The following is a 17,148-nucleotide window of genomic DNA, read 5'->3' on the forward strand; positions in this document are numbered from 1 at the left end:
TCCTGTGGAGTTAGTTTTTTTTATTGTTTTGTTTTTGCAATATGCTTGCACACAAAGAGCCAACCTAAATCACAATAAATTAATAAAACGTGTACATGCCAGTGATCAAAAGCTTATAAAACAATAATGAAAGTGCAAGAGAAATCTTTATTAGTATGTTATATATGTTGAAGTTGCATTACTCCTTGAAACGTGTTCTTCTGGGAGGCCCTGTAAAATCTGATGGCTTTAAACCATTTAAAGCCTTCCTTTCCACTTCACTGCAGTATATTTCAGGGAGTCCTGTAGCCCTGCACATTAACATACACATGAGGTTTATTCAGTTAATATACACACTCAGAATAGAGCTTGTATTTCCATATGGGGCAGTCATGTCGTTAATCCTTACTTGAGCTCCATCAGCTTCTTCTCTTTGATCTCATCAAGGCGCATGCGTCTCTGCCGTGCTTCCTCGACCAACCGATCAGCCTCCTTGAAGATCTCTCTGCGCTTTGCTATGGCTGAGAGCTCACGTTCCTTCACCTGATTTCGGATAGCCTCTGCTTGACTGTGCGCTTTCTGACGCTGCTTCTCCTCCTCCTCCTTCTGTTTGATGATCGCTTCCTGTTGCACCCTGTGTGGAGAAAGGTAGAAGTGGGAAGGAAGACTAATATTAATGAAAATGATATGGTTGAATGTGTGAAATGGTATGAATAAATGGAAATGCATGTTAATGCCTGAATACGTGCATTTTTACTACACTGATTAAACCCTCCCTCTGTAGGTCTACTTTCACTGAATCAGAAGGTACTGTCACAATGACATGGAGTGTCTTACTTCAGCACCCTCTCAAACTCTGCCTTCTCCCGGCCAGCCTCGATCGACAGGAAATGCTCCTTGCATTGAACCTGCTCCAATCGAGCTTTTCTCAGCATCGCTTCCTTCTGCGCTTTCTTTAAACCCAGCTCTCTCTCTTTTCTCCTCCATTCTCTGTCTGTGATTTCTTGGTTCCTCCGAGCACGGAGCTCATCCTTCCAAATGCACAGACACAAAATTTGTACATACTGAATGCTTTAATTTCCACAAATCTGTATGGAAGGTAAGTACCTTAAAAGTGTAATTAAAGTATTTTATCTGTAATAGGGTTTAATTCAGCAGGCACAACCTTTATGGCGGTGGTCAGCTGGTGCTTTTATTCCTGACCTGTTCAGCCTTGTAGTCTTTTGCTTTTTCTTGCCTGGCCCTCAGTCTGGCAATCTCCAACTCCTTCTCCTTCTTGATTCGTCTCTGCTCCGCTTCATGTTCTGCCTCCCGCTGCTGCAGATGCCATGAAATGTCAATATATGAAGAATAAAAAACACTTGGAAAAGAAAACAATATTATTATTATTCTTATATGTAGGAGACAGAGTTATTTAACTGAACTTTATGGGTATGAACTGTCCCTGGATTACTGTTTGCTTAATAGTATTTGCTGCTGATTGTCTACAGAGCTAATTGTCTTCATCTGACCAGTTTGCTTCGGATGTATTCCATATCTCTCATGTCAGCCAGCTTCTCCTCCTCTTTCCTCTGCTCCTTGGCTCGCATGGTCTCAGCATTGATACGCATGATCTCCTCCTGCAGATGCTGTTGCTCCTCCCTCTTCTTCTCCAGGGCCTGGAAGAAGACAACCAGTCACAGAAGAAACAGACCCCCAGTGCAAGTGTACCGCACAAGTGGTTGCATATCCCTTGGAGCATGTACGTGACTCTATGACTGTTGTAATTTGTAGTGTTGCATTGTCGCCACACCTTGAGGTCTTCCAGGTTCATTTTCTCCTGCTTCTCTCGTATCTGCTGTCTCTCTTGCTCTTTCATTTCCTCCTCCACTTGCTTCTCCTCAAGATGTTGCTGGATCTGGCTGTGAATTTGCTGCATTCCACTGGAATATTACACAAGCACAACACACACGAGATAACTACGTTACACTGGAAGGGCTTTGCCTTTACTGCCCACCAGTAGCCTGATGATTTGAACAGGAATCTTATTAGAATGATGTAGGAGGTGTGGGGTGGGTCAAGTGAATTAAGAGCAAACATTTTTCCCTACTTACAAGAAGATGCAATCAGGTTAGTAAGTGCATTTTTTCCATCTTCACTAATGCATAAATCGACACATGAATGATTGTGTGTCTATTTCCAGTAGCGCTCTCTTCACCTGATCCTCTGTTGTTTGTATAGCTCATCAATTAGCTCCATTGTCTCCAGGGCCTTGCGCCGTTCCACCTCCATCATGGCATCCAGACGCTTCTCCTCCTCTGACAACTCCCGCTGGATCTGTTTCTTCTCCTGGATCTGGGCGTCACGTGTGGCTTGACACTGAACATCTAGAATCAGCTGAGAACACACACATGCGCAGAAGTATTGATGTATCGATGAAAATCATACAAAAAAGTCTGCAGTGCTGCCAGTGATTGACGGGGGTTTACTTTCAGGCACATGTTTACACTTCAGTGCTCAACAGCTGCTTACTACCTGGTTGAGCATTTTGATCTCATCCTCTTGCTCCATCCTTAAGGCGTTGGCCTGCTCCACCAAGTGCTGCTCACGCTCCAGGGACTCTAGCTCCAACTCAGTCAGTGGCTGGTTCTCCTTACGGGACACGTCTGCTTCATAGATTTGATGCTTTCTTTCCTCTACAGCTTTCTGGATGTAGGGTATATCAAAAAAAGAGTGATTATTGTGTCACCGTAAAATCTACAAGTTCAAGGACAATTTAGATTGAAGTTTTTCATGTTCCTTACGATTTCCTCTTCTTTCTTCCTCTGATAAGCCTCTTTCAAGGCCTCCCTCTCCTCTTTGGTGACAACCCGAGATGCTAAGGTGATCCGCTCAAACTCATCTGATGGTAGGATGATGGATCGTCCTGAAGGATCCTTAAATGGGATCCTGGCATAATGACAGGAGGTGGTTTGAATGTGTGCTCTATAGGTTTCAGCGCTGCATAATCACTGAATAGTAATCACCTTTACAATATTGTGACATTCATTTTTTATCTGATGTGCTGTACCTCTGAATTATGGAGACTGATTATAAAGTAGGCTAAGTATACTTGCTCAGCTTTTCAAGTTTGCTTTGTATTATTTTGAAGCTACTTAAATTTTCATCTATCAAAATATGCATCATGCTTTGTAGGGGAGACCAGGTATGGTTGTTACACTTTTTGCTCCAGCAACTATAACTTTGCTGAATTTTTGTAGCTAGAGTTCTCAAACTTTTATACAAAGTACCCACATTTGTTCACTACAAATATCACCAATTAAATTCTCTACAACATCAAAGACTTTGAGAGTTGATGTCAAATGCATTGTGTTCCCTTGTTACATCCTACCCCAATACCAGGGTAGGTTGTGTAAGACAAAAGAATTAAAAATAGATGCCACACTATATGATATGCTTCAAAAACAATTACAGTGAAATAAAAGAATAATTTTTCTCTCTTACTGGGTATGTATGTGTATGTAAATTTATCTAGCCTATAAAATAAAATTACTTAACAGTATACCTACTACAATGTACTTAATTAAAGAACATCTTTGTACATCCTTAGTTCTAACAAAAAGGTGGTGTGTGTCAATTTGTGTATAGTCTAAATCAGAGTCAGTGCTTAAGGTGGGCCGGTGTTCTGACGATCTATGCCGCTTTGTCGAAAAATGCTACGGTAGCTAGCGCAAATCGACAGCAGAGTCTATCGAGTCGCTCTGCCCTGTCGAAAAATGCTACCTTGTGTGTTCCCTTTTCCAATCCCATAAAGTTATAACTCTCACAGTATTATGACATATTCTGTTTTTTTATTATAACATCATTTCAGGGGTAGTGTATTCTGATATCTAATATCCCCTATCAAATAATGCTCCCACCACAGAATCATTTTATATTGCACCACTACTCACTCCATGTGTACTGTAAGGAGATGGGGAGCATGTTGAAATACTATATTATTCCATCTTTATTTAAGATATCAGGGGTAGTGTATTCTGATGTTTTTATATACAGTTTATGATTCTGATAGACTAATAATGAATTTTTTTTTTTGATGTTACTGACGATCAGCCACTTTCTCGATGGCATTCCCAACAGCAAGGTTGGACAGATTTATGGGCGTGGAAACAAACCACGCTTGTGGGTCATACGCATGCGCAGAACCCCTAAGTAGCACATCTCGATAGGTAGCATAAATCGACAGAACACCGGTACTCACCGGTACGCAGTACCAGCACTTCTATATTTTACTCTTTGGCACTCTTTGGTACCGGGATTTCTCACAAGCTGCCTGTGCACTTCTCTGCCCTATTCACTGGCGGAGACGTAGTACGGAAAATATCGAGTGCCAATACACACGCCAACATGTGAATGGGGAGTACTGGTCACAGTGCTGACTAATGAATGTGGTAACCCAGGAGTGCAGGCTTGGTGGGCCCTGACTGCAAAGGGTACTCTGTAAAATGTTAAAATCAAGAAAGTCCCTAGTTTAATTTATAGGAGATGGTTGTAACACTTTATAAAGAAGTGATACAACCCACCCCACCCCTGTAAGCATAGTGGTTTGAAATTAGAAAGGAAAAAAAGCATCACATGTTGAAACTACATTTCAATCTAATGTAAGTTAAACAATTTTATCTGCAGTAACATTAGTATACATACGAAACAAAATATAGTCTTGGTCAAAAAATGTACTTTACCTCAAAATCAGTTTTTTTTTTCTCTATATATTCTGAATGTACCTGTTTCCAGCCTTGACAAACACCACGCCTGATGGGGGAGGAAGTAGGTAAAAAATGATATGATCATGTAACTCCTATCTTATCTTTAATTGGTGGAATTAGTGTTGTTACAACTCTTCCCACGTTACAACCATACCCGGTCTCCCCTATGTATGTGTTAGCCTAACGTTACCTCAGATTGCGAATGAGGTCTTTGGTGATGATTTGAACAGCCTCTCCACCCTGGTTCTTCTGGGACTGATTCTTGGCCTTGGAGGTTGAGTTTACATGTTTGTCCGACTGTGATGATATGTGGACAGAGTTAGCACCATACAGCCCCACATATAAATTGTGATTTCTCCACCCTTGCAACACATCAAACTCTAAAACAGATGTTTAAAACACTGCGGTAACGCGAACCGCCAAATGCAATACCGTGGTCAGGCCAGCCGCCGTCTGATTTCTGTTGCGCCTAAAGCAGTGTTATTATGGTAAGGACGAGGTGCGAGTGAGCCGAAGGTCCTGAAAGATACATACGCGTTTTTGTTGTGACGCTCTTAGTGATTATATGAACACAAATACATACAGCAGAAATATAATAATATTACTAATAACAATAATGATAATAGAAGTATAATTTATTATTATTTGTTATTGATGCAAATACAAAAGGTACCTTTTCTTTGTTATTTTGTGAACATAATTTATATGAAATTTGACCTTTCACCAGCGTAATTCCTCAGCAGATAGTTCAGCATTGTCATGGTTTCTCCTTACTAGTGTCCTCTACTATCACTGGTACAGATATAACATTTTACTGTACCAAATTGGAGAAATTACATTCTAAAAACCCCTTCAAGAGGAAAAGTTAACATACAAGACAGTTAACATTTCTGTGAACTTTGACCTTTTTTAGAGTGTAATTTCTCCAGGTTAGTACAGTAAAATGCTCTGATATATGTACCAGTGATAGTAGCGGACAGTATGAAGCAGAAGATATGAAACCTATTAAGGAACTGTTTTGGTGAATGGTCAAAGTTCACAGAAAATGTTAACATGTTTATATTTTACTGTTGGGGTTTTTAGAGTGCAATATCTCATAGGTGGTACCGTAAAACCTTATGATATTTGTACCAGTGATAGTAGAGGACTCTAGGAAGGAGAAGCCATGACAACGCTGAACTAACTGCTGAGGAATTACGCTGGTGAAAGGTCAAATTTCATATAAATTATGTTCACGAAATAAAAAAGAAAAGGTACATTTTGTATTTGCATTAATAATAAATAATAAATTATACAACTATTATCATTATTGTTATTAGTAATATTATTATATTTCTGTTGTATGTATTTGTGTTCATATAATCACTAAGACGATCACAAAAAAACGCGTATGAATCTTTCAGGAACTTCGGCTCACTCGCACCTCGTCCTTACCATAATAACACTGCTTTAGGCGCAACAGAAATCAGACGACGGCTGGCTTGACCACGGTTTTGCATTTCACACCATAGCCATAAACTGATGCCACAGGCCTGGTAACATTAGCCATGCCATTAGAAATGTAAAAAAGCACACTTAACAGCAATGTCATGTTTCGATTGGACTATGATATGTACTACACTCACCTTTTGGCTCCCAAACAGGGTTTCGTCCACCTGAGAGGTGGGGGCCCGCGTGCGGTACCGGCGGGTATGAGAGCTGCTCCATGAGTTTGTGGAGCTGGATCCCAGTCTCTACAGGGATTAACATGTGTGAATAGATGACCGCGTTCTCCATTAATTACGACTGATTAGCGGACTCAATTGCTAAAATTAAACACCTTTGACAACTGGCAGATAACGTTACATGAAAAGTTGCATGACGCTGCTGTAACCTGTCTTAAAACTCACCATGGTCCTCGATTATTATTGGTGTCCAGGTCAACGCAGAATGAACGTGTCGCTCTAACGTTTGTAGTTTGTTGTTAAGAAATGTCAAAGATAATACGAGATAAATGTTTTGTTATAAATGTAGCTTGCTCGTAAACATGACAGTTTCTGGCCATCCGTTGAAAATGTGGAAATGTTTGTTGTCTGTTGCCATGGGAGCATATGCAGGGCTGAAAGGAGGAGGTAGCTACCAAGCTGCTGCAAGTGTCGGAGACAGACATTTAGCGTTATGAGTTGTACTTATGTGGGAGTTTCTGTGCAAAATGGAAAACAACGAATAAAAGTGATGACGATGGTATCCTCAGCTGTAACCGTTTGACTTTTCTTAATGTGCACATGCACAAAGGTGACATTTACACTGGACGCTGGTGACATGTACCCACCACTTTTTGAAAGCTTCATATGTTAAAAATGTTCTGGAAAATAGCTTGCAACAATTCTAAATGCAGACATCATTAAAGCCAAACAGTAGGCCTACATCTTTGTATAGGCTACAGCAATGAAAAATGGACAGAAATGTGATCTTTCACTTAACACGAACGACTGTTATTACTGTTATTATAAATTACAGGTTAAATTAATATTTTGTCGGTTAAACATGCATGTTTCTTATTTATTTTACAATGACCTGTCTCAATTACGATGAACAACATCCCAGTTGCTAAAACACAGTGTTGTGTGGGTCGCCTTCGTGGCTGGGCGGCGCCTGTTGAGCCACATGATGCGGAAACTTCACATACTTGACGGGCTCCGGTGTACAATGAAAGATGTTATTTTAGGAAAAAGTCATAACACGCAAACATCTGTGGGGTGGATAACCTTCCTACACAGACAAGAGGAGCTGGACATGCACAGGTATCAGTGTCCTGCTTCCACTAAAGACTTAAAGAGAATGAACATGCCTCACATTTTAGCTTTACTGGGACTTAATTGAGCTAGATGAGCTTTTTATTCATACTGTGTGTAAATAGTCATGCATTATTCAGAGTCACTTGCTAACAACCCACCGTGAGTGTGTAATCTGTTTTGCAACTTTGTACTTATTTTGGCACTCTTTCTGTCTAATAGATGTTTTGCTGTTGGGGAACAGTTCACACTCCCCCCTCTTGGAAAGGAGCCTCTGCAGTGACTATTGGATTCCCCAGTAAATCATTAACCGGACCAGTCTGAGGACTCTTTTCATAACATCCTCACATAGACAGCAACAGATGAAAATAACGTCATCGTCACTGTTCAAGACCCCTTTTTATACATCGATGTCTGAAGAAAACAACAGAAATACAGTGTTGATGTCACAGACTGATTGAATTCCTTTTCCAACCCCTCTGGCGTCCAGCACATGATAACAACAACCCAGATTAAATCAACTTCAGGGAAGAGAAGTTGACCATTAACCTCCCCTACTGATTGCAAGCACCTCTCCACATGTAAGCAGCTGCTTCTGTACGGAGAAACCTGAGGCAAAGTTCACTGTCAGGGGCAGCAGAAGTCTCTCAAACAGCAGGAGCTTGCTCCCTCCTCTGGATTTGCACTTTTTTCTTCCAGTTTCTGCAATTTTTTTAAAGGACTAAATCTGCAGCCATGGCTACAGCAAGTTATGGATACTACAGAGGCACTATATTTCTGGCCATGTTTGTAGGCTACACACTGTACTACTTTAACAGAAAGACTTTCTCCTTTGTGATGCCTTCTCTAATGCAAGAAATTAAGATGGATAAGGATGACCTGGGTATGCGACTCATTTTGCAATGACTTTATGCTTGATGTTTTGCTAGTCCTGTAATAAGGAATGTAATAGTTAATGCTGTTAAAGCACTTTTGTTACGGGAAGTTTATGCCTTCTTCCAAAAGTCATAACTTTTAAACTTGAAAATTGTAAAAATACAACGCTGGATGAATTATTTCCCCCTAAAATGTCAACATCATAAGCATTACTTTCATACCTGCTGTTACACTTACTTATCCTGATATACAGTTTCTTGGTATACTTCAGATTTAGATTACAGGCATGTTTCTATGCATTACATATTAGCTGTGTACTTTGCAGAGAACTGTATGTCCGAGAGATTTAGGACCATTCTTGCTCTCAGTTTTATCTGCCATGTGTACACACCTCTTCTCCTGCCCTCCCTTTGTTCAGGCATGATCACCAGCAGTCAGTCTTTGGCCTACGCTATCAGTAAGTTCATCAGTGGCGTGCTTTCAGACCAGATCAGTGCCCGTTGGCTCTTCTCTATTGGCCTGTGCATGGTGGGAGGTGTCAACGTGGTCTTCTCCTGGTCCTCCACTGTCACTGTCTTCTCTGCCCTGTGGTTCCTTAACGGCTTGGGCCAGGGCCTCGGCTGGCCTCCCTGCGGCAGAGTTCTGCGTAAGGTACCTGAGCCACATGCCAGTATATCAGTGAAGCAATACAGTGACATCAGATTCAAGCCGTGTATTTTTGTTTTTCTTTCCTGTGTCGTAAAGAACAAATACATAATACACCTTATAATTAACCAGGAGTTTTTTTAGTTTTGTTTACTAGTGCAGGTTAAATTCACACAAATAAAATACAAATGACTATTAAAATCTATCTACATAATAATAAAAAACAGTAACAAAATAATAAACCAAGAGATAAAAGTATACATCCTTCTCTATGACTCTGAAGGAACATGTCATTTTAATCAAATTTTTATTTTTATTTGTTCCACAATGCACAACTCAAGAAAAAATAAATGCGATTCACAATCTAAACACAACTCGATTTACATGTTCCACCGCTTTAATGAAATGAAAAAAATGGCCCTTTCATCTTCAAAAGCCTCAAATACAGAGGGTGTCTCATAAAATTGATAGTTGTTGTTCTTTATAGTGTACTCAATAAACTATTGCAGTGTTAAAATCTTGAATCAAAGATTTTTGAGCACAATCAATCAAACAAAGATTGACACAAAGAAAGGCTCACCCAATGTTGGCTTTACAAAATAGGCAATTATTAGAAGTTACATGTTTGATTAAAGAAGCATATTTTTGTAGAAATAATTCAGTATTCCTTGACCAAATCTTTCTTTTATATAGGGCCAGGTATTCTACAGAAAGAACATCACCAATAACATGATTATTTCATTTTGTGTCAAGACACACCGGTGGAACCAAAGACCAACGAACATTTGTTGGTGGAACTGGTTCATATTTTTGAACAATGTCGCTAGATGCTCCCAGACATACCTCTCTTTAAAGCCACTGAGAACTTGTTTACAAATTCAGAATCAGAAATACTTTATTGATCCCCGAGGGGAAATCTATTTTACAGTTGGTCACGTTGCTAAACAAGGCATTAAAGAAATAAAGAAATAATAATATTAATATATATTAAATAGAAAATATAGAAATATGAAAATAAAAATAGGAGTGTGGAAATATGTACAGTATACTACAATATGTGACTGTGTGTAATAAATAAATAGTAGTAATAATCATGAGTACTAATGTTGAGAGCAAGAATGGATGGATTTAAATCTTTAAAAATTGGATTATTGGGACAGTATTCTCAATAACATTCAATACTAATGACTAAATAAGCACTAATCAAAGTAAATGTTAAGAAAGAAACATCCTTAGATGTTATTTATTATGAATTTAACACTTATAACCTCAGATAATATTGTACAGTATGAGTGAAAAGTTCCTCCCTCTCTTGTTTGGGGTGTAGCAGTTCACATCGTGCAAAATGTCATTCAGTTATTACCTGCTGTCAATTCCAAACACTGCACTGGTTCAATCATTGCATCCTTCTTGTATATTGAATAAAAGATAATGACACTTCCTGTCAACTCCTGTCATGATTTCATGTCATTTATTTTATCTTCTCAGTGGTTTGAGCCCTCTCAGTTTGGGACATGGTGGGCAGTTCTATCCTGCAGCATGAATCTGGCTGGCAGCTTGGGCCCCATTATTGCCACGGTGCTGGCCGACAGTTACAGTTGGAGGACGATACTGTCGGTATCTGGAATGATTTGTGTGGCATTCTCATTTGTCTGTCTGGTAATCATCAAGAATGAGCCTAAGGAGGTGGGGCTGCCCAATATAGAGGCAGGAGCCAAGAAGAGCAAAGGAGGTGAGACTGACCTTTTACTGAATGATTTATAATAATTCTTCAGTTTTAGTAACAATCTGAAACGCATTTTTAGCCAATACTTTCTCTGACAGTAACTGAATTAGTATATAAGCAAAAGTCAGTGAACACACAGCTGTGAATTGTCCAGATGTGTGTGTGTGTGTGTGTGTTTGTGTTTTCATACAGCATGTGTTGTGGCTAAAGGTCACTGACTTGAACTATGTACCCAGTGTGGCTCTCACATGCGCTGTGTGAGCTCATGCACAGGCAAAGTCAGAGTGCAGTATGTGTGGTGAAGAGATGTTTCATGCATTAGTCTCAGTAGAAGCAGAGGTCCTTCCCTTCCCCGCTTCGGTTATGTTACATTTCAGATACATTCAGGGCATGTAAAAACACTGGATTGGCAGACAATATTCAGTGCTCAGTCTGCTTCCTGTTCAGGATCCTCCAGTGACGAAAGCACCCTGTCAGAGTTCCTGCTGTCACCCTACCTGTGGCTGCTCTCTGTGTCCTACCTGGTGGTGTTCGGGGTGAAGACGGCCTGCACCGACTGGGGCCAGCTGTTTCTCATTCAGGACAAGGGCCAGTCTACACTCATGGGTACGGAAGAGGGGTAGTCGTCTCTGATTTCTGTTGGGAAATATGTTAAGAGTGAAGTTTACCTTGTACCTTGTTTTTTTCTTGTCAATCACTATATTCTTATACATAGGTAGCTCATACATGAGTGCCCTGGAGGTTGGAGGTCTGTTGGGCAGTCTCGCAGCAGGTTTCCTCTCTGACAAGGCTGTGGCCAAAGTGAGTTTGCATGTAGTACACATCTGAATGATTTTAAATAGTTATTGTCATACAGCTTTGATTACAAATGTTTCCCACAATATGGCAGAATCATCCTTCCTCAGCCCACGTGGTTTTTTTTTATTTGGGAAATGATGTAGACATTCTAAAAGCAGCTCAGTTTGCGTTTGTCTTCTGCAAATACACAATTAATAATAAGGTCATACATGTGTCACTGATTAGCACAGAGAGGGACTTTGCCTGTGAAAAGGGTGACATGTTCAGTGTCTATAGAGGGTAAAAATGTTAGGGGCAGCTCACTAACACGCTTAGCAGATTCCAATTCTCAGATGACGGATCAATTGTATCTGCTTTTTGGTTTGTGTGTATAGCCAGTAATCCCAACTTGTCTTTATATATTTCCTTATTTTGTACAGCAAGGGATGAGAATATATGGCAACCCCCGGCATTTCGTCCTGATCTGGATGATGGCTGGAATGTCTGTGTCCATGTACCTGTTCAGAGTCACAGTTACTCCTGACAGCTCAAAGGTATCTGTTCTTACACTGACATCTCAATTACTGATTCTTTAAAATGTAGCACACTGCACGTCAGACGTTGTCATCCACATCTTTCATTTGTACATTCAGGTGTGGATACTTTGTCTGGGTGCTGCTTTTGGTTTCTCCTCCTATGGACCAATAGCTTTGTTTGGAGTCATAGCCAATGAGAGTGCCCCATCCAACTACTGTGGGACATCACACGCCATTGTTGCCCTGATGGCCAACAGTAAGTTAATTTCAGAATACACATGGAGCCTGGCATACAGCAGGAATCACAACCTGTACTGGCTGTTACTAACTGCTAAATGAATTTAGACTAATACAAGTCTAGTTCTTAGTGATACTTTGACTTGGTTTTGTTTAGCCCCACAGCTCTCCACAGGACACAGGCTTGTCGAGCAAAATGTAAATAATGTGAATGTGAACTAAATCGAATTGTGTACTTTTTATATTCGCTAATCCTTGGAGTGAACTTTGTGTTTTCCTCAGTTGGTGGCTTCTTGTCAGGACTACCATTCAGCACCATTGCCAAGCACCACGGCTGGGAAATGGCCTTCTGGGTCGCAGAGATCACCTGTGGCGTCACCACTGTTGGTTTCTTCCTGCTGCGCAACATCCGAACCAAGATGGGTCACATGTCCAAGAAGGCAGACTAAAACGTCATCGCACCTGATCCTCTGCACCCAGAGGGAAACTGGATACTCTGAGCAGTCGTTGTGTTTTCATATTTTTCTTACTTGATTTTTATATCACAGTATTTTCTGTCAGTCTTACAGGACAAATACATAAATGGAAGTTCTTCGAGGTTCAGCAAAGCTGTTTTGGAAGGTGCTTTTCTACCTACAGTATTTACAGTCTATATGTCATCAACAAGGGAATGTAAATGCTGCACATTGTGTATTTCATGCAATGAAATGTGAACAAGAGAAAGGTTTTCTCTCAGAAGGCCACTTAAGTATTTCAATGTTAAAAGCACCAAACTAGAACCTGGTTTGGAAACTGGTATATTATATAATAGTTGTTTAAAAAAAATGACTTTGTAATATTGAATCATGAATGGAATTTCAAGACTTACTCGATGCTCATCTTTTATGTAGAAAGAAAATGTGAGGACTTCCTTTATGAAAAGCATCATAGGCTTGAATAAATGATACTTTGTTATGTTTTGACTGTAACTTTCATGGTTAATGCTCAATGCCCAGTAGACTACAGTTAGATCACTCATCAATTCAATATTTATGCAGCCAAAAAAGCAATAATTTTACAGCACAAGAAAAAAAGATATATCTAAATGTAGCATGATGGACTAATTGTGTGAAGGAAAGAGATCAACTGGAAAGGAAAAGTGTTTTAAAGAGGAAGAGCTTAATGGAAGTTCTGGCTCTGAAAAGAATGATGGACAAAAATTGAGACACTAAATTAATACAAGAAAGAGAAATCTGATAGTGTGCTCCTCGAATAGATAAAAAAATGGGCAGCCTGTTAACATCTGCTTTGGAGAGAGAGGAAGATGAAGAGCAGGTGGTGGGGGGAAAAACGAAGACCGAGGGAGAGACAGAGGAAAATGACAACTCCTTCATGGGAGGAGTGTAAGGTTGACTCATCTTCATCTGACATGATTTCACTCTGTCTATTAGAGACAGATACACAGTCAAAGCACACAACCACAGTGTCAGACTGCATTGGTTTTTAAAAGCTGTGAAGGGAGAGAAAATGGTGTTAATGGCTCCAAAATGCTTTTAACTCTCCTAAACAAGTCAGACTCTTGCCTTCAACATTTTGCTTTCACTGGTACAATTACATTATAAGGCATCCTGTTTGAAATTTAGGATGGCGCAAAATGGTTTCCTGCAAAGTGGAACTGTGCCATCAAAGGGAGGAAAGAGAAGGAAAGAAAAAGCGGTGTGACAGAAAACGTAAATGAAGTTTACTATCGAAATCTGGGTGAACTTTTTATGTGCATGTTGAACCGTACAAGTTGTATGAATGTCTAGCAGAATGTGTCATCCATAGAACAGCAAACTGTAGCCTAATATTTTTTTTGCAGAAACTTGATCATAACTCACAGGTCTGTGTCTTTCATTGTTAAAAACATCTGCTTTAAAAAAGTATATATATATATACACACACACACAGTATATATAGACAAATGGGGGGGCGTCTGCTCTGGCATTGTTTGAGTGCGAGAAGGTGTAGGCTACAAACACACAGGAGACAGGGAAGATATTTTCAACCTCAAAAAGGGGATTAAGAACAAGGTTAAGAACCCCTGTAATAAGTAACCTGCATGTCTTGCCCATGACCTCTTCTTCTCCTGCTATTACAAGTCACAAAGTCTTCTGTGGAAAAGTCCTATTTATAGTAGTTTTACAGTTCGCACTTTATGTTAAACTTTAGCATGGTCAGTGGTTCTTTTATACACATACGTTTCTTTGTCTTGAATGGTGTTTAAGTAATTGACATTATGCTTCATCAGAACTGCTTGTTGGATGATCAAACGGGAACACACACACACACACACACACACACTCTTTCTGTAACTTTTCAAAACTGACAATGTAATCAGACATTCCCATCCACTTCACGCTGTGACTGCTCAGCTGTGTGGACAGTGTTATCCCCATATTTAAACATTATCATGCATCCACTGTCTATAGCGGTCGATTTTGACTGTATCCACTCGGAACAGCTAAAAACATTTTTTGATTTCCAACACAGTTGGACAATATGTCGTACAGACTAGTTCTTTTCTAGCATAACCTGGCCCTTAAAGTGATACTCCTATCAGTCTAGAGTAGAAGCATGATTTGGTACATTGTTTTATAGTAACTTGGCAAGGTGTAATCCTTGTCTTCATATTCTACATATATGTGAAAAAAAACATGATATGAAATGTTTACATACAGTATGTTATTTAATCTTCAAGTATTTACAAAACATGATGTATTTACAATATGTTAATTGCCAGTCTGATACCAACCAGGAAAAAGAAAAAAAAACTCAACTTTAACCACAGGCATATGAAGTCAGTGAATCCGTTGTGGTTAGAAATTATAGAACGTTCAGTCTAGTCTTCTCTGGTTCACGATCCAGCTCCAAAGTTGCCAGCCTTCTCTGCGATCTCCAGTGCACCCTTGAGATTCTGATCAAAGAGTTCACACCTGAAAATTAAACGTTTAGAGTTAAGTCAGAGGACACAAGTAATTGGATGTGTGGGTGTAAGATATACAAAAAAACATCAGCGTGGAAGGCAACATCTTCTTGATTCTCTCTGTTACCTGATTGGCATTTCTAGAGAGTAGAACGGATTTTTGAGGGCAAAATCTGAGTATATCTCATAAATCTTCCTCAATAGCGCATCAATACCAGATTGACGAGGGTCCGCCAGCACAATGAACTTTATCCCTGAAAGAACAGAGATGGAACAGGCCAGTGAGAAAGACGTCAGTTTAAAATCACTTCTATAAACATACAATAAGTAGGTCACATATTTCACCTACAGGTCGCAGGTCTTTGTTTCACCTACAGTAACACCCGTTCATACTACTAACCTGTAAGTGTCTGGAAGCAGTGGAGTTTGAAGACGTCCGTTTCTAGCATCTCAATCCCTGAACTGCCAACTTCAGGGGACAGCTGTGAACCTATAGCAAACAACCTGGGGAAAAAGGCAAAACAGGCAATTTACTGCTAGAGGCAGGGATCCATACTGATTGGTGCCAAAACTAACTTTAATGAGCGGATCCAATATCAGCCATACATGACTGATCCACATGAGGCTAATGCGTCACAATAAATAGTAGGCCTTTACTGTAGGCCTTGTTTTAAACAAGGAGCCAAGCACATGTGAAGTGCTGGTGTTTGAACGACTCCTCTTACATACATATGAATTCAGGAGTAGTTACAGCCTCTCTACTGTACACATACAAGAGTGATCGTAATCAGTTCCAGAGCACTGGTATTGGAGGTTTACTCAGTCTTGGCACATACCCTGCGTTTGGGTAAAAGGGTAGAAAAAGATGGATTGATGTGTCATTTGTAAGGAACACATCAGACTCAGAGCTCTCTGCCATTGCCTTTCTTTACAGGATATTGCTCCTGACAGCAGGAAATAAGAATGTATACATTTACTAAGCGGGTTCCCAGTGTTTCCACACAAAAAGGTAAAAAGTCAGAATTACAAAGAGAAACCAGAGTGCTGAATTTGGCTCAGTGACAGTTCAGTAGGCTGAATGCTTGCCAGAAATGTATTAAACATGGATATGACTTACGAGTGAAACATAGATGCCAGCATCAGCTTCTCGTTGGAGCTCAGGCGAGCCCGTCCAAAGCGGATAGACACTGGGTAGTTTGAGGCATCTTTTAAGTATTCAAGGATGTCCTTTCCTTCTGCTGTGTTCTTGCCAATCACATCAGCTCCATTGATGGACAGCACTGCGTGGCCCACTGGAGAACGACAACACACGCACTTAAGTTTCAGAAAATACAGTTTAAAGCCATGCAGCCTAGATGGTCAAATACTTACACCACAGAACATCCTATGAGATTTTTTTGTAGCGTCACAAGTCCAGTTTAAATAATAACTGTTATTCAGACACACTGCAGAGTAGGAACATTTTAGCTAGAACACAGCATTACTACATTAGCTTTCGTCTGTTTTGTTTAGGTCTTTTAGGTGTGTAACACCCCCAGCTAGCTAGGTTAGCTAGTAAAATGAGCTAACGATCTGCTCTAAAACGTTACCTCTGATTCCGTCCCGCTGTCCAAACGACACGATGACTTTTTCATCGTGGTGCTTCAGCACTAAATCTAAAGGATAGCTAAACGTTTTCTCAGCCTCCGCTCTCGGGACATAATTGTCGTATTGGTAAACTAAACCTCCAGCCTTGTTCACAACATATACACTGTAGATCACCATCTTTGCAACGTCCTCCTGCCCGGCTGACAAACGTGTCACGTGTCCTCAGAGTGTCAAAAAGAGGAACAAATCTAAACCAGCTTCTCTATATCGTTTTTAACTTAGTATTACTCTCAACCTACCGCTGTGCATGTTATGCAGCAGT

At 40.1% G+C, this 17,148-nt stretch overlaps 3 protein-coding genes across 3 annotated transcripts; 1 reads left to right on the forward strand and 2 right to left on the reverse strand.

The window, feature by feature from the left end:
- cfap45 (cilia and flagella associated protein 45) lies at positions 1-6,931 on the reverse strand. Its single transcript, XM_038693023.1, has 12 exons — positions 6,614-6,931; positions 6,350-6,457; positions 4,915-5,021; positions 2,763-2,907; positions 2,494-2,664; positions 2,177-2,355; positions 1,772-1,901; positions 1,491-1,637; positions 1,183-1,296; positions 817-1,010; positions 389-613; positions 1-290 (listed from the first exon to the last, which is right to left on the reverse strand). The coding sequence occupies exons 1-12, from the start codon at positions 6,614-6,616 to the stop codon at positions 179-181; spliced, it is 1,635 nt and encodes a 544-aa protein (XP_038548951.1). The 5' UTR covers positions 6,617-6,931; the 3' UTR covers positions 1-178.
- Positions 6,932-7,366: 435 nt separating this feature from the next.
- slc37a4a (solute carrier family 37 member 4a) lies at positions 7,367-13,263 on the forward strand. Its single transcript, XM_038693024.1, has 9 exons — positions 7,367-7,507; positions 7,721-8,381; positions 8,793-9,025; positions 10,508-10,751; positions 11,193-11,351; positions 11,461-11,546; positions 11,963-12,076; positions 12,176-12,314; positions 12,578-13,263. The coding sequence occupies exons 2-9, from the start codon at positions 8,234-8,236 to the stop codon at positions 12,742-12,744; spliced, it is 1,290 nt and encodes a 429-aa protein (XP_038548952.1). The 5' UTR covers positions 7,367-7,507; positions 7,721-8,233; the 3' UTR covers positions 12,745-13,263.
- Positions 13,264-14,978: 1,715 nt separating this feature from the next.
- Positions 14,979-17,032, reverse strand: trappc4 (trafficking protein particle complex 4). The gene is made up of 5 exons (XM_038693028.1): positions 16,829-17,032; positions 16,357-16,531; positions 15,640-15,743; positions 15,367-15,493; positions 14,979-15,249 (listed from the first exon to the last, which is right to left on the reverse strand). The coding sequence occupies exons 1-5, from the start codon at positions 17,001-17,003 to the stop codon at positions 15,171-15,173; spliced, it is 660 nt and encodes a 219-aa protein (XP_038548956.1). The 5' UTR covers positions 17,004-17,032; the 3' UTR covers positions 14,979-15,170.
- Positions 17,033-17,148: the final 116 nt, after the last annotated feature.

This window comes from Micropterus salmoides, unplaced genomic scaffold, assembly GCF_014851395.1.
Source record: "Micropterus salmoides isolate LMB-PRFRI ecotype aquatic unplaced genomic scaffold, ASM1485139v1 Ms_hic_scaffold_3, whole genome shotgun sequence".
NCBI lineage: Eukaryota > Metazoa > Chordata > Actinopteri > Centrarchiformes > Centrarchidae > Micropterus > Micropterus salmoides.